General features: G+C 37.1%; 1 protein-coding gene across 4 annotated transcripts in view; it reads right to left on the bottom strand.

Annotated features, from left to right (window-relative positions):
- Nucleotides 1-17,256, bottom strand: part of GLI3 (GLI family zinc finger 3) — a 172,394-nt gene that overhangs the window by 73,269 nt on the left and 81,869 nt on the right. For all 4 annotated transcript variants that reach the window (XM_075212540.1, XM_075212543.1, XM_075212542.1 and 1 more), the window contains exon 4: nt 1,640-1,745. In XM_075212540.1, coding sequence (XP_075068641.1) covers nt 1,640-1,745 — 106 coding nt within the window. The remainder of the gene's footprint in view (nt 1-1,639; nt 1,746-17,256) is intronic.

Below are 17,256 nucleotides of genomic sequence, written 5' to 3'. Positions count from 1 at the left end.
GTACTTTTTAGGATGTAATAATGCAAAATCTGAAACATTCTAGAGAATTGTCTCTATAAAATGTATCCAACATCTCGTTTCACCAACCACATTAACCAGCCTCAGATACAGTACAGAGTCCATTCTAACTCATCAATATTATGGTTGGACATATATTTCCACAATAATACAAGAAATATTAAGTCACACCTCACATAGTAAGTACAGAGCACAGTAGAAACTGCAAGGAAATAAAAAAAGAAAAGAAAATTGTGACACAGATCTATTACTTTCCTTCTGGCAAATTTCCTCTGAGATTGCCGGCTTGTAATGGCTAGACTAGAGCAAACATCATTAGCTGTGTACTTCAGCATGTAGTTAGGAGTGCTAATATCAATTAATTCTACTCACAGACGAGGACTTATTTAAAAAGAACCTCATCTATCTTCTTCTTAGACATAATTACTTAAAGACTACAAGTATTAAATACTGTATAGGAAGGCAAGTACAAAGCACCATCTAAATACTGTTTTCTCTAAGCTGAGCAATTTGCAAATTATAGCGTTAAATGCTGAACTAGCTTTGAATAATCCATTGTACATTGTTGGAATGGACAGTATCAGGACATGCATGCTCCTTACCATCTGTCATATATAACGGCATGTGCCTGATTGGGGGGCATTTCTAAAAAGTATCAACAGAGTACAGTACCAATTCTAATCCTTTTCATGGCAGTGATGCTTGTGTGTCGCCAACTTTGAGCTATGCACGCACTGGTGGCACATTGCTTTTGAAGTATCGAGTATGAAATAAATATAGTCCTTATAGAATACATTAAACAGTGGTGCTTTTAAGGTGTGATTCCCTTGGTCTGAGCACCTTATTATTTAAATCTTCATCTCCTACTCTTCTTGGGTGTATTGAAATTTACAGTGGCCAGGGACAGAACAACCTATAGCCAATCAGCTCACTAAAAATTCTGACTAGATGCAATACACAGCACTGACCTGGGGATAAATGTATCAATCTGCGCATTCTGCAAGTCACCGATATTCGGCGACTTTGCAGGGTAGATTTAAAATGGCACTGTCTTTACAGGCAAAACTTGCCGTTTTAAATCTCCCTCGCAAAGTCACCGAATACCCCCTGGAAGCAGTGCAGAGTATATCAGGCAAGTAGTATACTGATCTTGTGGGGCGTCATCCTAGTAGTGAGGGCATGGCTGCGTGTGACAGTGGAAATTTTATAATGTGAGGAAGGGAAGGGGGAGGCCAGAATAAGTTAGTGGTAGAGTAGAGTTCCCCAACAGCACAGTGTAGCTATGTGAGGCTTCTGTCATACTGATACTTGAAGATTGTGATATCAAGCACACCTCTAAATTAAACATGATTTATACAATTTGTTGTTGTTTTTTAAGTGCATCCTCAAAACCGTTTTATATATGTTCTGCAGTATATGAGATAGAAAACCAGGTCCTTGTACAAGACCATAGGGAGTGAAAATCATTGGGTGTGTTCACATTATAAGTATACCAAAACACGATTACTCCCAGTTATAAAGGTTCCTCATTCAAACATTTGTTGCTCAACAATGCAGACATCAATTTCAAAACAATTTTGATTCTTCCAGTACAAACTAAATTTCAGCAGCATATACTTACACATGCAGTGGAGGAATAGGGGAGGGTTCATAGTGATAACGCCCTTCATGGTGTCTCGCGTCAATTGGCACAGGGGGGTGAAAAGCTGGAAACAGATGAGGCGGATCTATAAAAGGAAGAATGAAAAAAATATGTCAGGAATAAAACCAGATAAATACTAGGAATATATTATATACTAAAGAAAAAGAAAAATATAATTACAGAGCACTGCTGGTGATAACCTGAACACTCATGTACTTTATAGGAATTATGCTAATGTAGATAGTTCCCTGGAAGACTACAGCATCTCTGGTGACTAAGCTCAAACAAACATTTATCCTTTATGTCTGTACCAGCTTCACATTTAGCCATTGGATCACTGTTATTAATGCATACCTCCAACGGTATTCATTTTACTATATGTAGTATAGTGGGCATGTAGATTAGCTGCATAAATGGTATACCAAGGTGTTTGCAGTGTGGTGCAAATAATGACAATAAGGGCCTCATTTAGAGTCGGACGCAGTGTTAGTTTAAAATGCAAACACAGGAGCAGCTTCGGTAACTGGCCGCAGATCAGTAGGGTATTATGAGTGGGACACAACCCAAGTTGCTTCCTACTCGCAATACTCTACCGAGCTGCGGCAAGTTCCTGCAGCTAGCTAACTACTTGCAGCACAGAGGTGCAAGTTGCCACAAGTATGAACTGCGTCGGAGACACAGACGGAATTGCTGCTTACTGAGCATACGCATCAGTGTAATCGTGCAAGATGCTTCTGAAACTGACTTTGCATCCGACTCTTTATGAGGCCCTAAGTGTGCAATTCATATCCAATGGGTTAATGCAGGTCACAACTTTGAGAAATAATTGTTTGAATCCATAAAGTCTATGCAGATACTTGTAATGTAAATCATTGCTTAGAACTGTCACATAGATGTTTAAATGACCAACAGCATGCACAATGTATACTGCTGAAGAGCTATTTTCCTGGGTGACCGAGTTGAGCCAAGTAATACCACCTCTATCACTCTGATTGACAGTCCCAGTGCTAGAACTTGCTAGGCAGTGTAATAGCACTGGGACTGTCAGTAAGAGCGGCATCATTGGTATGACGCGGCAGTGTATGCATTGCTGTCCTTAACCTCCTTAGTCATAGATGCATGGTTTCCCCTGTTTTTATCTAAACAATGCTGTATATATGACCAATTCCTGGGGCTGTGAATGATTATGTCTACAATGTCAGGGGTAACAGTCCTGTTGTATTTGACATACACCGTGTCAGTTTTGTAAGTCTTTGCAGAAACAGTAAATCATTCATAAGGAACTGTCTCAACCTAAATGCCTAATACACTACTGCATAAAACATTGGGCATCTGATACAATTATCCGTCTCACAGTTTATTATTTACACATGAATAGAGCAGCTGGTGCTTGTCATATCTCAAATACATGTGAAAAATGTTACTGTATGTGATCAATCTCCCGATGTTACCCCTTGACAGTATATCACATGACAGCCTCTCCAAAGTCAGGCTAAAACTGCTGAAGCAGAGTAAAGTGCATGCGGACCTGGCTAGCTCCAATTTATCATACAATTTCCTGACTGATGTTCCAAAAACCAGCTGCTAAGCACTGTATAATGTACCGTAAAGCAAGCAAGCCACTTTTAATCCAACATAGCTTTTTACCTTACCCTAAGTATTAAATGTTAAACACTTATTTTGTTTATTATTATTATTATCCGAGCTGAGAACTGCAAAATTTGGAGGTAAATTACACAACAAAGAAAACGTTTTAAATCATCACAAACATAGAAGACTGCAATTATATAATGTGAATTTAAAATATTTTAGCATTTGGCCTTGTGTAGATTGTGCAGTGTACCTGCAATTCTGGGAACACATCACCACTGCATTAATGTACATCAGTGACCCAGACATTTATTTAGTACATTCTACAAAATGACAGCTAGAATCTGATTGGTTGCCATAGGCAACATCTCCCTCAGTTTAGTAAATATATCCCTAAATGTTGTACTTGCTGCGATTAAAACTATTTGAAGTCATTCACCAGGTTTTGGATTTTGTAGCATTTATATGCACGATCATAACAAATGTGTGCAGCAAAATGCAGTTTGAAAACAAGAAAGTCACGTGGTCAATTTGTATAACATGGAAATTCTGACTGACAAAAATGTCAGTTGAACTGAACACGCAATCTGATGCAGTACAGTCTGCTATGGAAACCTGTATACTTAAATGGGGATTATGTAGTGAACCAATCTGCAAACATATTCACATGTGAACTACTTATTGCACACTGTAGGTCAGTGTAATAAATTTCATTCATTAATAATATATTTGTTATCATACAAGATTCAAAGAGCATGTCAATTTTCATTAACAACTAAAGGATATCTCTTATAAGTACACTAACGCTGCTTATTTAGAAATACTGTACATAATAGCCAAAGGAATCTCTGCCATATCCTACAAATATTATGCATACACCATTGCAAGCAATGAGCCGTCTGCAGATAAAAGACACATATATAACAACAATCTAATAAGACCCTGAAGGAATGCGTTGAAAATATGCTGCTCAGTACAACTCTGAGCAATGGATTAATTTCTGAGCAAGTTCATTTTTCAAAACTGCCCTTCAGATTGTTCAGCTTAGATGGAACAGTCAGTATAAGTGTCAAAGTTAACATACTTATGCTGGTGAATCCACAAGTTGATTTACACTAAAATTGGTAACTAATGAGTTAATGGTAATTGTGTTTCTTCCATTTCCATCTTTCTCACACAACTTTCCCCTTGGCAGCTGCACCTCAAACTCCCTCTATTCTTTCAGGATAAATTCCTTCGTTCATATTCTTAATCCCCTATCTGACAGGACATTAAGCAGATCCCAGCCTTTGCATTCCTTATACATTTCTTTCTTTTTTGTTTCATGGTAAAATACTTGTAGGAGTTCTACTTAAAAGGGAAATAACACCAGTCTAGTATTAATACTCCACTTTGAGAACAGCATTGTCAAGAAAGCTACAGTGAACAGTGTCTTGTAATGCAACAAAGTCTAGGCTTCTGGCTTACTACATGAATGTATTTATTTCTTTTGTCACACGACATAATCTAGCCAGGATAGTCCAATAGTCTAATTGCAGGACCTAAATAAACTCATTCCTTCTGTCTTCTCTGACCCTGTGAAAGAATTAACTCAGGCAGTTTGCTGTCATATAGGCCTGGTACATCCGTTCTGAGAGTTACAGTATAAACAGCTTCCTTGCAGTCCTTCCTAAAGGTAAACTAGGGCCAACTAACTTTCTTTCACTTCACATAGCACATAGGCAGAGTTTATTTGAATGACTTCAATGTTTAAACTAGTCACTATTTAAATACGCTCTGTGACATATTTCAAACAAACAGCTTTGAATCATTAGAAAGGCAAACTACAAGCTGCAGAACACAAGCTCAGGAGAAGAGCATGGCAGGCAGCAGAGAAGCCTTTTGTCCTGTGTAAACAGTCTCTGGCCCTCAGCTCCACACACAGAACAGCTTTCTTCAAAGGTCTGTTTGCTTACACTTCACTTAGCCTGACTTGTGACATTAGGATAACCCACAGAGGGTATCAACTCCAGATGTATGTTATAATTGTCTCCAAAGTTGGATCACTTTGTGGCTACAGAAGCATAAAAAAAGGCTTCACCATTCAGCAACATTGAATACTATAGCTTCCATATGTCTAATTCAAATTAATTCACAAATACTATCCCCTTTTCTTGTACTAAAACACTCCTGTGCTTATTTTCTTTCAAAATGTCCTACTATTGGATCTGATCAATATACCTGTATGAATTAACTTCTCCACTGGCAGCCAAAATGTCAATGTCAAATTCACAGCTTAATACCATCTACATTGCATATATTTATGCTTAGTACTTTGTGGTATTTATAGCTGTGTATAGTAAACTGTGTTCTACTGAAATTTGTATCAATGTGCTTGTATGTATACATTATGCTTTCTTTTAACAACACACCTTTCAGTGTCTGTCTATGGCAATTAATGAAACGTTGGGAGGTATGCAAATATGAATAAATAACTGACAGTATATTGGGACACACCATTGCATTGTGGGAGAGAAAAGATCTAGGGTACTATTTATGAAGCCCTAAACCATGTGGAAACTGCTTTTTTCGCATGGTTTAGGCATTTTTAAGTAAAATTGTAATTTAAGAAAAGCCTAACATAAGAGATATCTCCTGCATTAGGCAAATTAACGATAGTACCCATAGTAGTCAATGGGGACGGTGGTCTGGGCAATTTTAGCAAGTTCCAAAAAGCTTTTAAACAACATAACTTGTGGTACTACGGCCCCCCTGCACCTCCCCACCAAGAGACTAGACTTCTAGCCAGCAAGTATGGTGAATGATAATATTGCAGCATATGGCCATTAATAAGCCTTAAGTCACTTTGCTTTCAAAGGTGCCCTCTTCAGTAAGAGCGGTAAATACAGAGTCCAAACCTTGGGGTGCAGACATGTTGGGGTCATGAGATCAACACAATAAATAGACATAAACTTGCAAATGCTATCTTCATCTTACAATGTCTGGAGAACAATGACTCTGCTCATTTTTCTTGGTATAAACATGCAGAGAAGGTGTTGGCGAGTCAAGCTGAACATTTATTTGTTCATTTATTTATTTATTATTTTTAGCATAAATGCTGCTAGGCAAGATAGGGGGATACACAGAAGGATGTGGTACTCATCCTGATATATCTAAAATATAAATTAAGTTTAAGGTGAGAATCCCCACAATCTGCATTCTTCAGTAAGATTTATTACATTTCTAAACTTTTAGCTCTTTGATATTTCCTCTGCTGCTTGTAGTACCATCCTAACATGTAGTTTATTATTGCACAACCATAGTTTGTGCCCATAGATCAAATCCTAAATCTAGGCTTTCATTTGATTTGAAAAGATTTATATCCTCTAGCTAAAGGATTAGAGGGGCCTGTCAGGGCACATACTAACAGTTGTGTGGGTCACATATGATAAAGATAAGTGGGATACCTTTTAAAGGTCAGGACAAAGAGCTACATGAAACATATTTTCCTTTTTTACTTTACAGACATACATTCTCTGGATTGTGTACTCTAATAAGAGGCAGTCGTCTTTTTGAACTAGTGGAAAAAGTCTGCTGAACTTGTCTGTTTTTACCCAATTTCAGTAGCAAAAGGGATGGAGGCCGATAAATACAAATAAAAACTATTAAACAATATTTTTTGGGGAGGAACATATGACTATAAAGATACATAGGTGGCCTGTGACTTACTGTAAATTTATAAAATATTACTTAATGGAAACCGGTTCAATTTAATAAAAAAAAAAGAGACATTGGTGAGGCTGCATTGGCTTAAAACAGGATAAAGATTATATCTTTGTGTAAAATTCCACCCTTGATTGTGACTATCCTTTTATGTCAGATTTCCTTTATCAGTGGCAATGCAAAACTCTTCTGTATCCATTCCTCCAGCTGGCATTTTGATAGTAGCAGTGAGTATGGAACCTTTAATGTATCAGTTTAAAGAGTACAGCTTCCCTCTGACAAGTACTTGGGATGAATATTGAAGCACAGTAAGTTACTGACACTTTTGGTCTAGTTTAGTGCTCATCCCTTTGATACACGCACTGTAGAGATGCAACATTTTCTAAACTGTTAGGTAAAATATTTGCCTTGTTCCACATTTGAGAGTGAACTTTTTGAAATGTAAAATTTTGGAATGTGGCTTTAAGTGTTCCCAGTCCTACACCAATCATACCACACAGCAGAATTAATTGCCTGTTATCACCCCCAGCTCTCTACATAGAAAATAAATTCAGCAAAATGCGAATTTACCAGCAGTGTGGAATGGTGAAGCAAAAGATTGTATTGCCAGAATCGCAGCTCTTAGAAACAGCCTGTTCTGTCACGAAACTCAATCCCAAGTAAAATTTTGCAGCAAGTCTCATCTCTAATGCTCAGATTTATCCATACTTACAGCATGCAGGGGAACTGGAAACAAACAAAGATAGGTCTTATTATGGAAAAAGAGTTTTGACATGTTTAAATTGCTCCGGGTCTGGTTTTGCTGTTGAATGGAATAAATGATGTTACCAACTTGAAGCTGCCAGTTTGCATTAGTAGTCTATGATCTCACAGCTCATGCATGTGCATTTACAGTCTAGTTTAAATGTGTATCATCAGTGTTCATCTACAGAGAATGGCAGAGGAATTTTCATTCCTACAGCAACATTTTCAAAGTTATTCCGCAAAATATTTGACTCGTCTGCATATGTCTGCAAAGTTGTGCACTTTACCCTACTGGAATTTGGCCTCAATGTTTCCCAATACTATCCCCAACCACAACACACAGAAGCATGAATTGACCTTCAATGTCCCAACTTTATTTACAGACTGTACCATTTACAAAATACAAATTTAAAAATACAGTGCAGTTGGGAAATCCACAGAATCATGAAATAAAAGTGAAATGCAAAAATTGTACGGCTGGAGTTGGCTAAAACCACTATTGAGTTGATCTGAAAGTATCAATATCAGAGTGAAGACAGCCATACATTTATAGTATGATCATAAACATCCTAATATATTCTTCACTTGTTTACAAAGCAATGCCTATGAAACCAGTTAGTCTTCTCCCGCCAATGGGGGTCATGTGCCCCTGGTAGGCTGATTCAGAGATATTTGCTGACCATCTCGGGTATTAAAGATTTATCCATGGAAATTCCCCGATTTGAAAGTATTGACCAATGGACAATGAAATTAATATTTCCCTGCATGTTAGATGCAATTCTTATATTAAATTTCTATTATATATATTTAAAAATTTTATTGCAAAAATATATATTGGAGTCAGCACAGTGTGTCTGTGCGGTAGGGAACATAGATTGTAAGCTCCAACAGGGTAGGGGCTGATGTCAATAATTAAAATACTTTGTAATATGCAAGTATTATAGAAATAATCAATATCACGTGTGACGTGCTTGGAAGCACTTGTTAAACAGTGATCTGTTCTTAGATGTTAAATTAAATGCAACTATGCATGCAGCCAGTATAAGAATGTGACACCAAATTCCTGCCCTCAGTAACAGCATGGAATGCATATAAAAGAAAAACTGATACTAAACGATGGCAGAGCCAGAGGAGGCTTGGCTGTCAGTGTAATAAAACATGCTTCTGATTGACCTGCCCTCGTGACACTGACAAGTTGTGCCACAAATAGGTCTACTTCTGGATCAAATTCTTTTATCTCCCATTAATAACCAAACCTGTTTACTGATCTTTCCACCATCTCTCATAAAATAATACTGGAATACTGCCCACACAGTAATCCCACTTCCTGCAATGTCATATTCAATCACTTCCTTTTAGAAGCTATGTTTTCTTTTACAGAAAAGAGAAATCTGCTTTCAGTATTGACAATTGCTGTCGTTGCCCATGTCAGGATTTCATCTGCAAGTTAAAGGGACCGGTTCAATTCTACCGCGTATTTCTAGAAGTAACACAATATTACCGTTAGTACGGTAATTTTAGCGCTGATTTTCGCTCTCTGTCCTCGGGGGCCACAGGCAAAAATCTGGGTTAAAATTACATTATTAAAGGTAATAGCATTAGCGCTGCGTTATTACTAGACTAACGTGGTCAAATTGAATCGGCCCAAAAGAAAAAATTCTGATTAGGTCAGATGAAGGAGAGACATGACTTAGTTCCAGGAACATAATAGTCTGAATAAAACAGGACGGATACTAAGCAAACCCTTTATTTACTTCAATATATAGTCCAGTTGAGCCACTATAAACCTTGTATGAATTAATGAACATGCAGTTATCAAAAGAAAAACATCAATCAGAGTGAATTTAAAGGTGATAAACAATTTGATCAACTGACAGAAGTGGTGCAATGTGGCGATGTCTATCTCAGCTTACATGACACACGCCAATTGTTTTTCATGAAAACACGTAACACAAGTACGTAAGAGACACAGAAAATAGGTACCACGTATGCATAGAGAGGACTGTGGTGTCAGGAAACAGTTTAATTATACACAGGGCAACATAAGGAATCATTGTACACCATGACGAAGGGGCTGCAGGGGTCATGGACATTGGAACCCCAGGCTCTGTGAGCTGGAAGTTGATAATTAATATTTGGTTGAACTTCTTTTATATGAAATAAGTTCATTGGGTGACTCCCCTGAGACGCTGTTAAGTCTGTACTGCGATCACAGCAAATAGGACAGGATTAATTTCAATTGGGGTCTTCTGCATTAGCCATGGCACCAGTTCAATCATCATCATAATCATTTATTTATATAGCGCCACTTATTCTGCAGCGCTGTACAGAGAACTCATTCACTTCAGTCCCTGCCCCATTGGAGGTTAGCGTCTAAATTCCCTAACATACACACAGACAGAGAGAGACTAGGTTCAATTTTGATAACAGCCAATTAACCTACTAGTATGTTTTTGGAGTGTGGGAGGAAACCGGAGCACCCGGAGGAAACCCACGCAAACACGGGGAGAACATACAAACTCCACACAGATAAGGCCATGGTCGGGAATTGAACTCATGACCCCGGTGCTGTGAGGCAGAAGTGCTAACCACTTAGTCACTGTGCTGCCCAATGAGCCACATTTCATCTGCGTGGGGAAGGTTTAAGGTTCTCCTAGACAGGTTGCTGGCCACCTTTTAGAATTTCATTGCCCTTTAGAGAAGAAGTGGCAAATGCTATTTACAGTAATAAACAATAACTTTAATAAGTTGCACCAATGAATAGTTATTGGCGCGATTCATTTGTCTGGAAATAGGGTTACGAGTTAAGTTGTGTAAATCAGAGCACATATGAATCACGTCTGTGGAGTAATAGCTACCTGATCCCCATCTTGCCAAGTAATATATCAGTTCATTAGTATATGGCACGCTCTGCCTGTTTGAAGTGTCCTGATCAAACAAGTTACTGAAATTGTCATAAATAGTTCATTTAATCCAGTACAACGAAAACTTAAGTTGCATAAAACAGCCACACTAGCTCCATGAAAGGAAAAACGTTCTCAGTGCTGTTATATACCGGATATGAAATTTGCTGTAGTAAAAACTGACAAGGTTTTTTCCTGCATGTGTTGCAGCTGGAACATTTCTTTACATACATAGTGTCTGGATGAAAAAAAAATGTGAGCGTAAGTTGATTTTTAACATTATGTCCCATGGCAATTAGGCCAGGGAACACTTATCAAAGCAATTTCAAATCAAAATAGTTTGTAGCAGCTAATTACACAGCCAGGGCCGTATGCTGAAGGCATTTACAGTCCTGCTGCTGTGATTAAAAATATCAGCTATTACATCTGCAGAGAAATGTATAAAGTGGGCTCTTTACAAATTGTTATGGAGCAATTTGCGCACAGTTAGTCCTTTGTTTAATCGAGAAATCTGCCCAAACCCTTGATTGTGCGCTTATTTCCCTACGGCTGGGAATGAAGGTTATTTCATTATGACTTCTGGGAGCAGCAATCTATCTAATATGTTGTTGAATTATGGCAGACTGAGTCAAGCATAAGAGCAAAGTGGCAGAGTACAGACGTTAGCTCTCACAGGGAAAAGGTTTACTCGAAGAGTTGCAAGTGCGGACATAGAAACTATCAAGTAACTAAATGTGTTTTCTTTCTTGTCATAGGTAGCCAAATTGTTAATTAACTAGATCAGCTAGACAGCATGCTATCCCATTCTTAGGCTCCTATTGGGCAGTCACAAGCTGATTATTAAATGCATCGAACAGATTATTAAATACACAGGCATGCAGATTTATTTGTACTCATTTGCACAGCTCAACAACAGTAGAGCTATGTAGCTGAGTATTTCAATATTTAAATATAAAACAAATGCAATGTTGTCAGTTGTAATGCATATGACATTTACAAATGTTGTCATAGCTGTAATAAAAGCAGTGTCATTAAAATCGAAGTGGAGTTAAACAGGACATGAAGACACTCATTTGAAAAGTCAATGCAAGGCCTAAATACATGATACATATTGACTTGCAACAGTTCTACACTCTTGGGGCTAGATTTACTAAGCAGCGGGTTTGAAAAAGTGGGGATGTTGCCTATAGCAACCAATCAGATTCTAGCTTTTATTTATTTAGTACTTTTTTCAAAATGACAGCTAGAATCTGATTGGTTGCTATAGGCAACATCCCCACTTTTTCAAACCCACAGCTTAGTAAATCTAGCCCATGGCCTTTACTGAAGGGAAGCAGCCATGATGCTCTTTCTAAAACTGGGTGGTACTCTGCTGTATATACTAAGCCCAAATAAAAGTATACAATAATACTCTGCTCTGTTTGTCTTTTTAAAAAAATAAATATATATATGAAGGAGATAAAAAGTGTGATGTGTCAAACTGGCTTAATTATTAATTCTTATATTACAAGCCTTTTACATCAATTCAACAACTGAGCCCAGGCTGATTTAATCAAAAAGAAAAAAGTAAATACCAGACCAGACAAATCTATCACTGATGAAATGAGTCAAGTTGGCGCATCTGTGTACCTGACAGAGATTGACATTTCCAATTTCTCAGTAAAGATCACAATTGAGGGGGATTGTACAGGGAAGGAATCAGACACATGTTGGAATGAGCAGTAAAATGTAACAACTTCTAACAACAAGAGACATCATCTGCAACAATTTGGTTAGCAGAGATATAAGAGGGCAGGTACACCATCACAACCAATGAAATAAAACAGAAAAAAACTGCCACTAACACAGTACAAGTGATTTATCTCTTACTGATCTCATAAGATTTTTTTTCTTTTTTTTTTTAATTTTCAGTAAAATAAGTAAAATTACTCTCCAAAATGACTTACCACACAGACACACGGTAGGGTTAATTTACCTACTAATATGTCTTTGGAGCGTGGGAGAAAATGAGAGCATTCGGAGGAAACCCACACAAACATGGGGAGAACATAAAAAACGTCACAAAGATAGAGCCCTAGTCAGAATCTGACACCTGACACATAAGCACTTTGAGGAAGCAATGCTAACCTATGTGCTATTGTGCTGCCCATTATTGCAGCCAATTAATTCACCAGAATCAAGTTACAGCATGGCTGCACGGATTGCTTCAGTAGTATTATATATTTTCTCTTAGATGTTTGCTTGTATTCATAAAATGACTGCATGTCTGAGACTCTATTGACAACAGACTTACTTTAGTGGCAGCTTCCATATGTTCAACTTGTGATGCATTTAATAGGAGAATAGTAAAATAATATGCTTGCCTTTACTAAACATTAACTTTTGAAGAAAGCATCTATAGAACATAGCAGTACATTTTTCAGTAAAACATTATGTGTCTGATTCATTAAGAAAGGTAAGGCAAAAAAATGTATTTATTATTTTGCACATAAGTCTAATACTGGCTATTTTTTCATGTAGCACACAAATACTTGATAGCTTTACTTTTAAACCGAAATTAAAGTTGATCTAGGACATGCGTTACCCCAACTATAAATCTGTCCGCACATTTTAAATGTACCTTCCCCTCCAATGCAACATGGTTTTGCCAAGGTGCAAAGTTACTATTTTTTTTGCTTTTCTTTCCTTAATAAATCCCTATATTTTCAACAATTAATGTTTCAGTGTGAATATCATATACTGTAGAAAACTCACATATCGATTGTATGAAAGAGAATAAATCTAATATTAGACTAATAACATCTTAGTGCAATAAAAATGACTATTACACTATCATACGTATTCAACAGTTTTCAACCATCCCTAGTCAAGAATACTGACTAACCAAACTGCACAATTCCTCTTACTAGTATATCAGTCTTCAGTAAAAATTTTAATTATTGAAATAATGTAATTGCATGAATCTGCTGTCCAATGTGATAGGCCCTACAAGTCATGAAAAGTCACAGGTTCTAGCTAGGGCTAAAATATACCACATATGAAGTTTTCATATAACAGGCATATCCAGGACAATCATGTTTATGCCAAATCAAACCATTAACTTCAAAAGATAACTTTCCTAAAATTAGGAATCCACTGATGCTCAATTATCCAGGCTACAAGGAATAGGTTGATACAGGATTAGTAGACTATAGCTAAAGCCATTTTGTATAGACAGTAAAAACACCAACAACAATGAAGGGAACTTTCTAAGTATACAAAAGGAAGGATAAATGGGCAGGAGAGGTATAATGGAATGTGAAATTATATATTTACTACATAGCTGTAATAACAATAATAATAATAATAATAATAATAATAATAATAATAATAATAATATGCATGCCTAAATATGTCTGATGGACAAGAGAACTATAGTCATCACAAATCCCCCCTCTTGCTTTCATTTATAATCTCCTAATTATGTCTAACATTGTTCCAACTGTATTAAAAATCTCACACACTAAACTTTAAACTAACAAGATGTCCTATTAACCGTTTCTACTATAACAGTTCCAGAGACATTGTACTTGAGGTAATGTGTAACCTTTAGAGAAAAATATGCTACAGTACACTAAAGAGTGGTCATAACTTTGTCAGTGTTTTACAGCAACATTATATCATACCTCCCAAAATATTAAATGGCCAATGGAAAAAAAAGAGTTCATACTAAAACAATGCATTTTTACTTGTGTCGAGACAAGTACCTGCACATTGGCAGACATGTAGTTTCAAGTTATCATAAAACAGAGGTTAATATATAAAAGTACAAACCCCACATAGCCATAAATGCCTAATAATATATAGGATAGATTTTATACACGTAGAAACCAGATATCTTAGTAAGAGATTATCTGTTAATGGGGCAGAGTTTGCCTATATATCTGTAGTGGCGTTAAAATATTGGGAGAACCTGGCGATTAAGAGAAATTTGAGTCCAAAGAATGACTGTTCATCCAAAAAGGCAGACACCTGGTATGTATTATCCAAGTGAAATAACATGTACATTGCTCTTACTTAAAACAATATCAAAAAGTTATATTATATGGCAGCACTGTCAAATTGTATGCACATTTTTAACCATTATTTACTTTTGTTCATACTTTGTTTATATTACCTTAGTGTTAAAAACAAGTATTATTATCAATGTATTTATTTATCCTGAGTTACTTACTATACCTAGGAGCATATTCAATTGTTCCCGTTTTCCACGGCGTAAAAAGTATTACTGTTATTACGGTAATACTAAGCTGGATTTCAGCTCACAGCTCCCTGAGCCGCGAGCTGAAATCCAGCATGAAAGGTACCGTAATAACGGTATTTATGCGCACTATTACTGTAATGACGGTAATAGTGCACGCGCCACGTTACTTTGGCCAGTAACGCCAAAAACTGAATATGCCCCCTACTGTCTAACAAGTTGTCTTATGAAAAAGGCCACAAGAAAAATCTAACAATAATTTCTCAAATGTGATGACTACAACATTATATTAATATTTTTATGTTTAGTGATTTCTTTTCTGTGATGTCTTTAACTTCAACGGAATACCACCATGTTTGTAATAATGGCTAATCCATCTTGATGTAATAGATTATCTTCTAGGAAAAGGAGTAGTTTTTATAGATCTATCCAATTCCAAACTGTGACACGAACTGTGCCATCAACATGATGTTATCACAACGCTCTTACATCTGTGTAAAAGTTTGCACATTTAGAAAATTAGAACTTTTCTCAAATAATTTCTGATCGAAGCGACTGTCAGCAAATAACGTAAAAATAAGGGGTGTCCTTTCAATGCCAGGAGGATTCAGTAAAGGTGTAACTTTTACCTTAGTTTCCGGAATCTGTGTTACTTTCCCAACCATGATAGGAGAACAGTTTTTAAAAATTATATCTTTTAATAAAAAAAAGCCCAACCTGATTGGTTGTTGACATACAGGTTTGCAAAGATGGTGTAAAATTTAAAAAATCCTTCTCTTAAGATGGGTACACACCTATGCAATCATTGTGCAGATCACACAATAAACCACTGTTTGATCCAATTGCGAGAGTGTGTACGGAGTCACGATCTTTTCAGCAGATGGGTATGAAAAATGCAGATCTTAGATCTGAAGGTAAATTGAGTAGGTGTGCACACGTGAATTGGCATGCTCATCGGGACTTTCAGTCGTTGGTAAAATCTTTACAGAAATCACATCTAGGTGTATACCCAGCTTTACTCAGTGCCTGTGTAGCTTTGTTACATACATACACATTCATTTATGATATTTTCTTGTATTTAGTCCTGGCAATGAGTACAACAATACTTATAAAAACATTATTTTATTGGATCAGCTGTCCTAAAATCAGAATTTATATATTGTTTCATTGAAACAAATATAAAGGTCACATAGGTGAATTTTCTTTTGGAAATTATGTACGAAAACAACTATAATGGCTGCAGTAATAGTAAAATACTACATAAGTAGCACAAAAACAGTCACTGAAAAAGGAGCAAGAGCAAGCTACTGCTGCGCTGAGTGATTCTGAGAATTTAGTTACGGGTCTGAGGACTATTAGATGTTCCTAAACAGTCTCAACATCATACTTTGAGACTTTTCATGTATGATTATGTTGTCATTCTGTGTAAATCAAGAACCAGGGAACAATCTGCCAAAAAAAGCAACACAAATTGACTAACCAGTGGTTGGCAACTGCAAGTGGCTCCATGTCGGAACTGGGCAGCTAATGCTCTTGCTGTGGTTAACACTATGAATGCTTGTGCTATGGTGATGTAAGCCTCTCCAGTATTCCGAGTGTGCATGGGGCTTAAAAGGGCAAGTGCTGCAACATCACATATGACCAATGATTGCACATAGGTTACGAAACTGGAAGAAGCTGAGGTGTCACAAATAGCAAGTTACTATATGTTTTATACTTTACTGAACACCAATTATTGATACCACAGTTAGCTGTTGTTTCCAAAGCAACGAAAAGAATTCACATGGACACAAATTCCGCACTACCACGCACTGAAAATATTTGTCCAACCTGCTTCTCCCCTTAGCCGGAGCCGCGTGGCAGGTGAGATTGCGACAAGTAATTGGTCCTCCCGTTGACTAGCCCCAAATGCCACCATTTTAAAGTGAAGATCAGCATCGATTCTGTTTCTATATTATAGAACCACAGGGCCCCGATATAGGAGGCTGCATGGATCAGCCCTGGGTCTCTGGACAGGGAAAGGAGTTAAATTGTACACTAGGTGGCAGTGCAGCTGGCCACACTAAATCCAATGTCATGTGACATTTTTCAATGGCCAGTAAAGCAATTTGGCCACACACACAGATGGCCATATTGTACAGATCTAGTCATTCAGGTCACAGGCCAATGTCTGGATAGCAAGTAAAAGTTCCCCATTTCACTTTGGGGTTATTTATTGATGTCACATCATCAGCAAAGTTCAGCTAATTAGGTTGAAAACAATTATGTGGCCGCACCAGGCTTTCTTCATCACTTGGCGACCCCAGCTTACAGAGATTATCGATTCCTATGACAAACATGCTGCAAGTAAATGCTAACTCTTTTGTAAGTGCTACAAGCTGTGATCAAGGAACAGTCAATAAAAGGGGTCATTGCAT

This window comes from Mixophyes fleayi, chromosome 5 (assembly GCF_038048845.1).
Source record: "Mixophyes fleayi isolate aMixFle1 chromosome 5, aMixFle1.hap1, whole genome shotgun sequence".
Lineage (NCBI taxonomy): Eukaryota > Metazoa > Chordata > Amphibia > Anura > Limnodynastidae > Mixophyes > Mixophyes fleayi.
The sequence above is the reverse complement of the archived record's forward strand: the minus strand, read 5'-3'. Positions and strand labels throughout refer to the sequence as shown.